The sequence below is a fragment of the Vicugna pacos genome, chromosome 6 (assembly GCF_048564905.1).
Source record: "Vicugna pacos chromosome 6, VicPac4, whole genome shotgun sequence".
Taxonomy (NCBI): domain Eukaryota; kingdom Metazoa; phylum Chordata; class Mammalia; order Artiodactyla; family Camelidae; genus Vicugna; species Vicugna pacos.
In genome coordinates this window covers 72,068,998-72,081,689 of record NC_132992.1, presented here as the reverse complement: position 1 = coordinate 72,081,689, position 12,692 = coordinate 72,068,998, and the positions used below count along the sequence as shown (strand labels likewise).

Sequence of the window (12,692 nt, the reverse complement as noted above, 5' to 3'; positions counted from 1 at the left end):
GTGGGAGAGAAGAGGAGAGGAGGAGGAAGAAGAAGGGAAAAAAGAAGGAGGGGGGTGAGGAACCCACTAGAAAGAAGACTAAAACAAAAAGGAGGAGTCATTGGAAAATGGGAGAAAGCACATACTGGTACCAGCCAGAGCGTCTTGGAACAGTTCCCAGTCTGGCTGCCAAAGAGCTCTGGAATATATTTGTTAGAGCTGGATTCCTGTACAGTCCGTTGCAGACTTTTTCTGATTGCACTCTGACAAAGAGACCCACACTTTAGTTCCAATCCCTGCTTCCCACACAGAAAGCTAGTTAGTCCTCAGGGGACCTCCAGCTAAGCTCATCACTGGCCTCTGAGTAGGATCTGCATATGTTACACGAGCTTAGAAATAAGAGTCCACCACGTACATTTCACTCCTGCAGAATCACTAAGTCTCTCTACCCCAGGATCCCATCCCAACTTCCCAAGCCCCTTTCTACAAAATGTGTTAAGCTTCCTGAGGCTCCTTACCAAAACAACTGCTGCGATGAGGAACAAAGGTTTTACAGGCTGTGGCAATGGCTAGTTCAGCAGAGATTATAGTCTTAATGATCAGGTCTTCTACATGGGCCATCAACGCTACAAAAGGAGAAAATAAAAACACTATCATGCATGGATTAGGACTAGATTCCAGGACACAATATAACTATAAAAGCACATGTGCTCATTTAAAAAAGTCTCCATGTGGCAGTCTTGTGAATGGGTCCTCCAGGAGAAAGCATGAGGTAGAGTCAAGAATGGAGGTGCTGGGGGATGGACTCAAGAGTCCTCCCTATGACAAAACACAGACACAGAATGGAAAAGGATGCTTGCCCCCTTCTCACTCCTCTCACCCTTCCCTTTGTGGACTGAGATAGGCCTTTGGGCATGCTGTTTCCCACTCTGCTCAAGGCTCAGCAATAGTGTCCATCCTGATTCCAAGCCCTGTACTCAAACTTGATCCTGTCCATTCTCCAATTCAGCAACATGAATGAGAGAGATTGCCTTAGAAAAATGTGAACTTGGGGCCAATATGGAGACAGACAATTTGTTATGCGAAAAGGTAACAGTATTTTAGTCAGCAGTTCATCATTCAAGAAGGATAAACTCACTAAAGATTAAAGGGGAAAGTTCTCTCTTCCAAACTAGAAACAAGAAAAGGGATTTGGGGAGCCATGGTAAGCTTGTTGTTCTCCATATTCTTAAGGGCAGGACAAATTAATGCCAAGAACAATGATCCCTTTAGACATCTCAGTAACACTATTAGAATTGGGAAGAATGACACCCGGTAAAAGGCAAAAGTGGTAAAGGTACACAAAGAAGAGAAGTCAAAAAGGGAAAAGGCCTGGTACTCACCAGTTGTATCTCTGCCTTCCTGTTTCAGATACCTAAGCATAGCACTCATGCTCCATTTGTTCCCATAATCCTCCACTTCTGGATCATCACAACTAAAACAAACCAATGGATCAAGGTCACATATGCAACTAGGGCTGACCGTAGAAACAAGATTTTTTACAAATAGCCTTCTTTCCTTATAAGTCTTTAGAAAAATAATCCCTTTGCTGACTTTCACTCACTCACTTTTTCTTGGTCTTTTCTGTCATATATGCTTTTGTACCAGTTTCTTCCATTGAAATGACAATGCATATAGCTTGCCTTACTGAGGAAAGTAGGGCAAAAAAAGGCAAATTCTTCCTTAACCAAATAATTATGCATTGTGAAAGAGTAGAAGGAATTTTTGAAAGAAGGTAACAGATTTAAGAATGGTTACAATAAATTGACTGAAATGTTTGGGGACACTAACCTTGCCTTTGAGGTACATGTCACATGAGCCCACAAAACAACCTCTAATGCCATGTTTAGACCAGAAGTGAGTCTGGATGGGTTAGTGAGCTAATCTAGTGTAGCATTTTCATGAGCTAACTCTGCACAGAACTGCTCTGGCATCTGAAGCAAGCTCCCTACTGCCTAGTGATAGACGCAGCTTTTTGGGTACCTCCTAAGGTATCACCCAAGGCAGGACTCACTGGAGCCACTACAGAAGTGATGAAGTACAACACCGTTATGGCAGCAAAGTGGCAAATGGGGCAGATTCCCACGACTGTTGGAAGGACCTTGCAATCTGGAACTTGTGCTTTGCAGCCACCCCCTTATTCCCTACCACTATCCTGCCACCCACCAGGTGCATCTTCGCTCATGTTCCAGAGTGAAGGTTACTATACCTCCAACCAACTCCAAACACCAATCACAGGACACTCAATGAAATCTATACAGCTTCGGCAGCTATGCCATCACTTCCAGATTCCTTTCTTTCTTTCTTTCCTTGGCACTTCTAGGCACCTATTTTTAGTCTGAGTAGAAAGTGACTGTTTGGGTTTCTTTTTTATTTTTCCATTTTCTGGCAAAATTATCAGGATGAAAGAAAACAGAACAGAAAGAATATTTCCACACAGCTGGGTTGGTACTCCCTTCCACTGAATCCTTTTCTGAGATGGCCTCATTTCTTTCTTTAATTTATTCCTAACTACCCCCCCCACCCCGATCATACAAGTATTTCTTTTAGAATAATTTAGGAAATACATAAAAGCACAGAGAAGCAGACAGACATCACCCACCCATTAATCCTATCCATTATAGTTAAGCACTGTTAACATTTTAGTATATATCTTTCTAGCTTTCTTCCCCCACTACCTACCCCCTCAGGGGAGAAAAATAGCTTTAGTTATCTTACATATTTAAAAAAGAAATTAAATTGCATGTACTGTCTGGTAACCTGCTTCTTCCACCTGACTATGTACCGTGATGAACATTCTTGTCTCTGATTTTGTGTGCATATCCTTTGTTATTTCTTAAGGTGAAGTTCCTAGAAATGATGGGATTGCTGGGTCAAAGGGTTTGAGTATTTTTGAAGCTTTTGATACATTCTGCCAAATGACCTAATTTCTTGACTTCTAAAAAGTTCCATATGCCTATAAAATTCCCACCCCTGAGTCAAGTGAGGGAAGACAATGAGGAAGATGAAACTTGGGAAGGAAGGCACATTTTGGTGGAGAAAGGCGACGCTGTAACTGGGCAAGCAACAGAGAAGTAGCAGCAGATATGCCTTGAAACTACTTTAAATGACTCTGACAGCTTTCGCTAAGTTACATGGATATAAACGTAAAGTTTTCCTCCAGTGCAACATGGTGACTTTCCACTTCTACAATGCCTGCATCTGAAACTGACTTCTCTGCTCTTGGCTCAGGCACAGCCGGTACCTGACATAGTCTCCGCTCTTCTTATTCACACTGTAATTTGTCAGGTGCATGAACTGGTTCCGAATGTTCTTGGCTCCTTGGTCATAGCGCACGGTTGCAAACCTGACAGAAAGGACACAGATTAAATGTCAGAAGCAGGGTTTCAAGGAAATACAGGATCAATGAGATATTAATGGGGGGGGGTGACACCCTCCTCGAATACTGAGTGCTTACTAACTGCCAACTCCCTAAGTGTTTCATGTGTAATATCACATTTAATTCAATCCTTAAAGCAATTCTCTGAAGTGGGTAGGATTATATCTATATATGTATTAAAAATAGATATGAAAATTAAAATATGAGCTAGAAGATTAAGTAACTAGCCCCAAATCACACTGACTCCAAAACCCATGTTCTTAACCATGAGATGCCACTTCTCTGATATAGAAGCAGAACCTTAGACTGACAGGAAGGATGAAAAATGAAAACAGTTATTCACAATCAGGGAAATTGTATATAGAATGCCCTGGATGATGGGGCATTAGCTGGTCCAGAAACACCTTGAGTGCCTATACAATGCCTGGTACTAGAGTACTCTATGGAAAATATTAAGCAAAAAGAAAAAAAGCAAAACGATATACTGACTTAGAACTCACATCCATGGAAAAAACAGAACTGATCTACAAAATAAAGAAAACAAGAATGGCAGCATTAATAGCATACAAAGCCTAGGTCTTCAGAGCAACATAAATAGGCGCATAGTGAGATTAATTCTTGAACTTGGAATGAAGGCAAAAGACAGAAGGATTAAACATGGAGCCCACAGAAAACAGGGCAGCAATTTGATATCCTGGACTATTGCCAAACGAAGACCAAAGTATAAAATATATGTGCCTCTGAAGGAAGTAGCTAAGAAAAGAGAAAACTTTCCAGTGATGCTCAACATCAACAAAGGACACTCGAGTCGAATGGTCATGGTAAATATCAAGCCCTGTTTACATACCACTATACCCATATCACCCTGCACTAAAGTGGTTTTCCCCAGAGTCACATCCAAGTGTGCGAAAAAAAATCCTGGAAGGCCACAAGTTTATTTTCCTATGATTTACAAATTATTTACATGTGCTTACTCAGACTATGAGGTCAAAATGAATTTTTACCACATTAAAGGGCAGCATTTAAAATTTTCCCTCTTCTCTATTTCTTCTCACTCACCCACTATCTCTGCTCCCTAACTCCCTGCACTAGAAATATACAAAAGCCGAAGAAAGAGAAGCAGAAAAAAGAAAAAAACAAACAAACAAAAAAATCCCCAAACTAAAATAAACAAACATGAGGCCAGGAAGAAGGATGTGGACACAGAGAAAATGTTGACCAGGCATGTGTGGCTAAGGGACAAGAGTTTGATAAGCATTACCATGCATGAGAAGGATCTCAGATTTTCCAGAAACTTGCAGCAGTTATCACTTAACTTCAGCCATGTCACTCCACGGAGAGCAAACCTTACCTATATATCCCAATCTTCCTTCTTCTGAGGTTCTCCAATCAAGCGGGAAATAGTCATTCTCTAAATTCTTGTGAAATGCAAAGGGGGCCCACACAGGCCCCACAGAGGCTGCCTGCCTCCACCAGACATTACCTCACGGTGTCATACCCCCTGCCATCTCCCCCCAAAATTATGATTTAGAGGGAGGGAAAAGGTTCTGCTTCAGAGAAAGAGGTTTTTCATCTCTTCCACATCCGAGTACCTGATCTAATTTGGTCAGTGACATGAAAAGACTGGCACAGGCCTGGCAGGTCACTGGGAACTGGTACCCAGCACATCTGTCAGTCCTATACTCCCTTTCTCAATAGGACCTCATCCCTGAAAAATAAGTTTCCTTCTTCCTAATCTCCCTTATTGCACGGGCAAAATTCCAAAACTCAGGAAGGACAAGATTATTAATGTTACAGTTCCACAGAACATAAGCAGCAAGAAGTAAGAATTAGAGAAAACAAAAACAAGAAAAACTTAAGCTCACTGGAAAAGTTACCCCAAAGGGCAAAAGTGCTATCTTCTTTACTTCAGTCAGCCCAAGGAGGAGCGTAGAAGACCACTGAGAGGAAAAGCAGGTGTATATGCTCCTCCTTCCTCTTAACCCAGGGAGATCTTCCAGTTCTCACTAAAAACTGCAATAAACAGACCATATTCATCTCTGGTACCCATTTTCCAACATTTTCTTCTCATTGTCTCGATCAAAGATCCCATTAGTCTCAGGTGTGACCTACTAATCAAGTTCTGATTACTCACAAAGGTTTTTTGTTTGTTTTTTTTTTTAATTTGAATTATTTGGCCAACATTTAAAGTTCAGACCCAAAAAGGAAAAAAAGAGAAAAAAAAGAACAAACAAAATTCAGACCTTTCTTCCTGAAGCCCAGTGGCAGTCAGCCACGTGACGAAGATGGCAGACGGGATGGTAAGGCAGCTGAGGGGCAGCACAAGGAGGCTATTCAAGCAGGATGGGGGCCCCATATGGGTCAAAGTTCACACAAGAGGGCATCTGAATGGAGTGGGATCAGGGAGGGGAGGCTGCATGTGAGTGAACTGAGCAAATAAATAAATACGCTGAAGATAATGGAGGTCCGATTTCTCACTATTGGAGAAAAGAGACAAAAAATATGGAAAGGGAAAAGGCTGGAATGAACCCTGTAGTTTTGAGCTAGAATTGGAGGTTTCAGTATGAACTCCTGATTTTCAACAGAGAGATACAGAAAGAAGCATAGATGTAAATGTGTATATACGTGTACCTGTATGTATATCCATACACATATTTCCATTGTGAGGACCTGAGAGCAGAGACACCCCAGAAGAATGAGCATATCTAGCACCTGGGTCTTGATTTCTAAATGCTATTCTCCATTAAAAGCAACCACTGCTCCACGGAGAAAATCGCTGATTCAGCGCTGAGGCAGAGAAAGAAGACAACAAGCCTGAACTATCTTGTGCTCAAAGAATGAGGGGACATGTTAAAAGGACACAAAAGTCAGCTTAAAGGAGCTCCCATTGGACGAATCTGGGATAATTTGAGCATCAAAATAAATTATGACAGTAAAGGATTATAACCCATTAAATAACATAGGAATCCTTCAGTCCACATTGGTGTACATAAATAAACAAATAAATGAATGGATGGAGAGAAAACTCTTCCTGGGAGTAAAATGCCAAACAGTAAAAGTAAAAGGAATGACAGGATTACAAAATCCTCATTCGACAACCATCACAGTAACAGTTCATCCAGGCAAGAAACATCAATGGATATTAAAATTGTTGGGTGAAAATGAAATGAGGAATGAGATTTTACATGGTCTCGAAGTATCTCTCCATAGTATATTTATGAATTACAGAGGGGAAAACAAAGTAACTTTACAGTGGAGAAATCTGGCAGACTGTCTTAGTCGAGTGGTCAATACCACTAAATAGTTATCATGTGCCATCAAATGCAATGCAGGAAGAACCCAGTATCACTTCTGTGACCTTCTGGCTAAAAATACATAAACTGAGTCTAATTATGAAAAAATATCTGACAAACTCAAATTAAGGGCCACAAAATGACTGGCCTAAATCTTCAAAATTGCTGCAGTGATGAAAGTCAATGAAAGACTGAGCAAATGTTTCAAAGCAAAGGAGACTAAAGAGACCCAACAACTAAATACATGACCCTAGGTTTGGAGCCTTCTGTTCTAAAGAACATTACTTCTTAGGGCAACCAAAGAGTTGAAGATAAGTTTCTCTTTATAGAAGTATTTACACTAATGATTGAAGAAAAAAATGACAGAACTAGTATATTGCCTTCCGTAACCTCTAATGAATTAATGCATCTAATTAGTGGTTTTCAATTGCTATTATAACGAGACAGGAAATTGGAAATTATGTATCTTCTATTGGCAGAATACATCACCACCAATAAAATAGTCTGAGAAAACACCAAACCTGAGTATGACAATTACCAATGTACATGAAATAGAACAACAGAGCATGTTAGCATTATGGAGATGAACTCCACAACACAGTCTGTAACAGATTCTTCAGGAAAAATGATTGGATTCTATAACAACAATAACAACAACAACAAAAAAGCAAAAACAAAGAGAGATGGAGGGTGAATCTATAAATTAGAAAACACTTAAAAAACATGTTAACCAATCTGCATGGATCTTGTTTACATCCCAATTCAATATGAACAAAAAGTGAAAATTAAAAAACAAACATTATTAGAACAGTTAGCAAATCTGAATGTGATCTCTAGATGAAAGGTAAAAGGCAGTTCTTCTTACCATTTTTACAGCTTTTCTGTAACTTTGAAATGGTTTCAAAATTAAAAGCCTAAAAACAAGTGCCCTTTAAAATCTAGATTTTTCAGCCTCCCTTAAAAAACCAGAAGATCTGGCAACACCACCTGCCTCAGTCCATTCAGGCTGCTGTAACAAAATATCACCTACTATGCAGCTTATAAACAACAGAAATTTATGCCTCATAGTTCTGGAGGCTGGAAGTCCAACATCAAGAATCAAGCAGACAGACAGGACCTTCCTGCTGTGTCCTAATGGAGTGGAGGGGTGAGGAATCCCTCTGGGCCCTCTTTTATAAAAGGGCACTAATCACATTCAAGAGGGTGCCACCCTCATGACCTAATCACCTCCCAAAGTTCCCACCTCCTAGTCTCATCACCTTTGGGGTTGGGATTTCAACATATGAATTGGGGGGGACACATTCAGATCACAGCACTACCACACATCAGTGACTTGCTGCTTCTGAATAGTAAATGCCCTTTAGGTAGGACATGTGATCTCTGGTTCTCCAGTCTCCACCTGGACAATTTCTTTAGTGAATGTTCTTGTGAGCATTTAAGTTTGTGACTCTTGATTTAGATCTTCACACACCAAATTTCATCCTATTTAGGTCTGAAAGCTTCAACAATTTCTTTATTAGAAACAACTTAAAAGAGGTAATTCTCTACTAGGTCGCCCAGGACCAAGTTTGCAGTTACTTCTCCTAACACATGCTGAAATTTATTGATGAATTGAGTCTTGACACTCCTCTTAATGAAATAACGATTTAGGAAAAGCTCTCATGAAAGAATTTCATCACTTTGATCTTTAAGCCAAAAGGAAAGAAGGAAGGAAGGAAGGGAGGGATAAAAGGAGGGAGGGAGGAAGAGAAGGGGGCTCTACTTTCTTTGTCAAATCTAAAACCCTGGGTATCAGTTCACAACCTACTGATGAATAGAGAACTATATCCCCATTTCTTCTTTTGCCACATTGAAACATATATGAATTATCTTTATTCTGGCAATAAATTCTTAAATCAAAAGCTGCATTTCCTTTTTGCTTTCTAATGGTTCTCACTGAGAATCAAGACAATGGAATATCTGTCTAAAACTCTTGAGTGTCTATGTGAAGGAAGGCTCTCGATGTTAGACATAGAGTAGGCACCTGATAAGCATTAACTGAAATTACACCTGCACTGCTTGTTCAGAACTTTACCAATATGGAACTCAGCCGGGAAGGAAAGTGCCAACTTAGTGGGATCTTTTCAACTCTCTTCCCCCATTTAAAAATGACTTTGTTCTCCTGAGAATCTCCGTCAGAGTCATAGAGAGTCTAGCTGTAGGACAGTCAAACTGCACTCCACACCTCACTTTGATAGCTACATATTCCAACAAACATTCACTACAAACGTACAAAGTAAGGGGAGGCCAGCTCTGAGGAGACCCTGGCTGTGGCCCATGAGTTATCTTTCAGCAGGTGTAGCCACTCAGAGCCAAAAAGGCCTGGAGGATGAAGAGACAGCACCTCAGGCAGCCTTGCCAGGAGCCACTGGGTTTCATCCTGGCCTGACCCAGAAAAATCTCATGGAAGAGAACAAGAGGCCCAAGAGCTCTCTGATCTGCTGTCAGCCAGCTGCGGCCGGGAGACTGCCAAAGTGCTGCAGTGACTGGGCAGCGCCCCACGGGGCCGTCTGGGAGGGGATTACCAGCCTGATCCCCTGGTCTTTTGAGCCAGAAATGACTCAAACTTCACAAACAGCCAGGGCCTGCCAGGGAGGGTGACAATGAGCACTGGAGAGGGTTTTCTCCCCCTTCTTGGTGTCTCTTCCCCCTCTTGCTGCTGTGGCAGATTCTGGACAGTGTGCAGCCTGTGAGGTAATCTGAATTCCTTGGCAACCGGCAAGTACCTGAATTCTTTCAAAACCACAGGAATCCAGCAGAGAAAAGGTAAATATCCCTGCGGAGCCAGTGTTAATTAGCAAGGAAGGCTACTGAAGAAGGAACTGGGGGTGGGGAGGAAGGGAGAGGCATTACAAATGCTTTGGGATCTTTTCTGAATTTCCACTGCATAATACGGCTGAGGCAGAAGAGAGGCAGTCCCGACCGGAGCCTTCTCACTGTCCCCTCCTCCCACCTCCACCACGTGGGCGGAGCTCCCCGGGCCAGGGGACCAGCACTTTCATCTCCCCCAGGTTGCTAGTGCTACCTATCTTTGTGTCTCTGACAACACATTTGGTTTTCAACTCAATTTTGTTTAATTTTTTTCAACTTTTTATTTTTCCTGTTTCAGTGAAAATTTGGCTATTCGCTTTGTCTCAAAAAGGGCCTCATCAAATCATTTAGACCACATACTGGAGCCACCTAAAACTGTAAAATCCAGGACAAAGTCTTTTTGGATTCCACCTCTGACAGGAAAAAGAACCTACACCATTTTGGTAGAGAACAGCACCCCTTTCTGGAAACTTGAGTGCCCCCTGCTGGCGCAAAACAGCAACGCACTCGTGAAACAGAAGTAAGGAAGGGGCAAGATGCTGGACTCAAATACCACTAAGACAATTTTTTAAAACGTATCAACATGTTGCCCACAAGAAAATAATGAGACTTTTTCTACTTCCTATGTTAATAAAACAACAAGAAAAAAATGAAATTATTAGTTTAGAAAGAAACTAGGCAGGGCCTCTTTAGTAAATACAGGAAGGTTAAAGAACTTACACAAAATTCTCATCTCACAGAACTGTCCTGTGAAAAGAACTTAATCTTTCTGTCACCTGAGCATGAATTTTGAGGCCCCAAACAGAAGTGATGTGAGATAAGACCGTTCTTTTCCAAAGAAGGAAACCAATTACACTGCTGCCAGTTCTGTCTCTTTAGCAAAGATTATGGTTTTCCTTGTCGAGCCTCAAAGTAAAACGGTCTAGTGATCTCATCCCGAACTGATTATCTCCAGCAGTGTCTATATAAAACCCACGTGACACAAGATTACTAGCGGCTGCAGATCCGGGGATGCTGTAGACTACTGAATGTAATGACACAGTTGAGAGGATTCTAAGGATTAAAAAGAAGCAGATGGATGCCAAGATGCACAGTGCTTAAGACACAGAAATGAAGGCACATGGAAGTTACTGTGCAGAGCGACACACCCTCACAGGCCCGGCTACTAGCCTGTCATCGTGTACTGTCCTTTTGTAAAGCTTTTATATTCCCCTATATTTTTAGGTAAAATGAGCCAAAACCCTGAAAATTCATATTTTGGGGTTCCAGTTGGCCCGAGTTTGTAAAAAGTTGTTTTCCAAGTTATTCTGAGAAACAGCATCCATCTTTTTATTCATATGTATACTAAGTTCCTGTTGGAGGCAAGAGAACAGAGTTACTCAATTCAGTGCGTTCTGACTTCCAACACACAGCCAATAGCCAAAGCACTTGCACGTCTGTAGTAAATCCTATAATAAATATTGGTATTGCTCTCATCTTGCATCCGAACCATTGAGGTTTTAAAACTATGCCAAATGTTACCAATAGAGAGGGCTATTAATACTGTGGGTGAAATGCCTTCGGAATAATATGCAGAGCATACTGCTGTGATATTCTTGAGAAATCACGAGCATAACTTTGAGGTCTTTTCGCTACTCAAGAAGTCCAGTCTACGGCGGGACATGCTCAGTTCCCAAGAAGGGTACAGGAGACAAGCTGGATGAGGATGAGTGGAGGGAGGAGGGCAAAGAAGCTGGTGATGCACATGAGGGAGCGTGCAGGTGTCCTAAATTACAAGATGGAGGATCCTCAGCACCTTAGACACCTGGGCACAAGTAAGGGGTATAATTCACCTTCTTTTTGTTCTAGACAATATGAGGACCCAGCTTTTATCCCTGTAATTCAAAATATGAGAGTACATGTGTCTAAAAACACTAGAAAACTTCTGTCCCTTTAAGATCTGACTCGAATTCATAGTCAGTTTGTGCCCAGTTTACCTCAAACTGAGGTTGTAGTTTTTAAAACTGCTTTAGTTTTCCCCCTCCTCAACTTTTAAAGAACCAGAGACCAAATCTTGGGAGCTTCAGCGGCCTTCGGAGTTCCCGGGGTTCAAAATCATAAATCTTAGCAAAGAATATGACAGGGCTTAGAAATGCTGTCACTGCCACCTAGAGGTAAAGGCAAGACATGGCTCAACCAACTAGAATCTGGTTGACATTCTCACCCTGACTCTAGTCACAGGACGTATAAAAAAATTTGTGAGTATATGAAATAATTAAAATACAACTCTAAAATAACAGTTGTCAGAGTACAGTAATATGTGTCAAAGCACCTATAATTAAATAGGTAGCCTTCTTTTATCAAGGTATTTCCCATCTCTGAAGTACGTTTTCTAAAAGAAACATACAGACCATGCTTTTTAGCAAACCACCTGCTAAACTGCTATGCTCTATAAGGAGACTATGCATAAAAGGAGCTTCAGAACAAGCTACTTGGTAAAATATATATGTATTATATATTGGTTTTGTGGGGGAAATAGATACATGTATGTATATGTGTACGTATAAATATATATACATTAGTTTTGTGGAGGAAAAGAACACAAGCACATGTACTCATTTTAAACAATTTAAAGGGTCTAGGAAAATACTGTCACCAGTAAAATCCTGTGGATATGGGAAATGAAACTTCAAATTATTATAACTGGAACTTAATTTTGTAAGTCACACTACCTTAAAGCCTAAACAGCACCTCAAGAAAAACAGAATAATATCTATAACCACTGTAAAATATATTACAGACTTATAGGTGAAAAAAAAGAGCAGCTAACTCTCCCCCACCCTAAATACAAGAGGACATGAAACAGCTCAAGTCTTCAGCTCTGGAGTCAGATCCAGGAGTTCAAACTCCCATCCCACTATCATCAGTCAGCTGGAAGATCTCAGAAAAGTGACTTCAAGTTCCCTTAACTCTCGTTAAGTCTCAGTTTCCTCAAGTGCAAAAATGCATCAACTTTAAGCTTGTTGTGGGCATTAAGATAAATATCTGGTATATAACTGGTATACAAGTGGGGATTTTTCTTCCTTTTCTAGGTCATTTGTGAAGAACAGCAGTCCCAGCATCTTCACACCAATTTCCGTTTCATGAAAATACAACGTGATCCTGGATCCTGG

General features: G+C 41.0%; 1 protein-coding gene across 11 annotated transcripts in view; it reads right to left on the bottom strand.

Annotated features, from left to right (window-relative positions):
* TTLL5 (tubulin tyrosine ligase like 5) overlaps positions 1–12,692 on the bottom strand; it is a 255,265-nt gene that overhangs the window by 207,187 nt on the left and 35,386 nt on the right. For all 11 annotated transcript variants that reach the window (XM_072963457.1, XM_072963451.1, XM_072963454.1 and 8 more), the window contains exons 10-12: positions 3,263–3,364; positions 1,362–1,453; positions 498–605 (exon numbers count right to left, since the gene is read on the bottom strand). In XM_072963457.1, the coding sequence (XP_072819558.1) occupies positions 498–605; positions 1,362–1,453; positions 3,263–3,364 (302 nt within the window). The remainder of the gene's footprint in view (positions 1–497; positions 606–1,361; positions 1,454–3,262; positions 3,365–12,692) is intronic.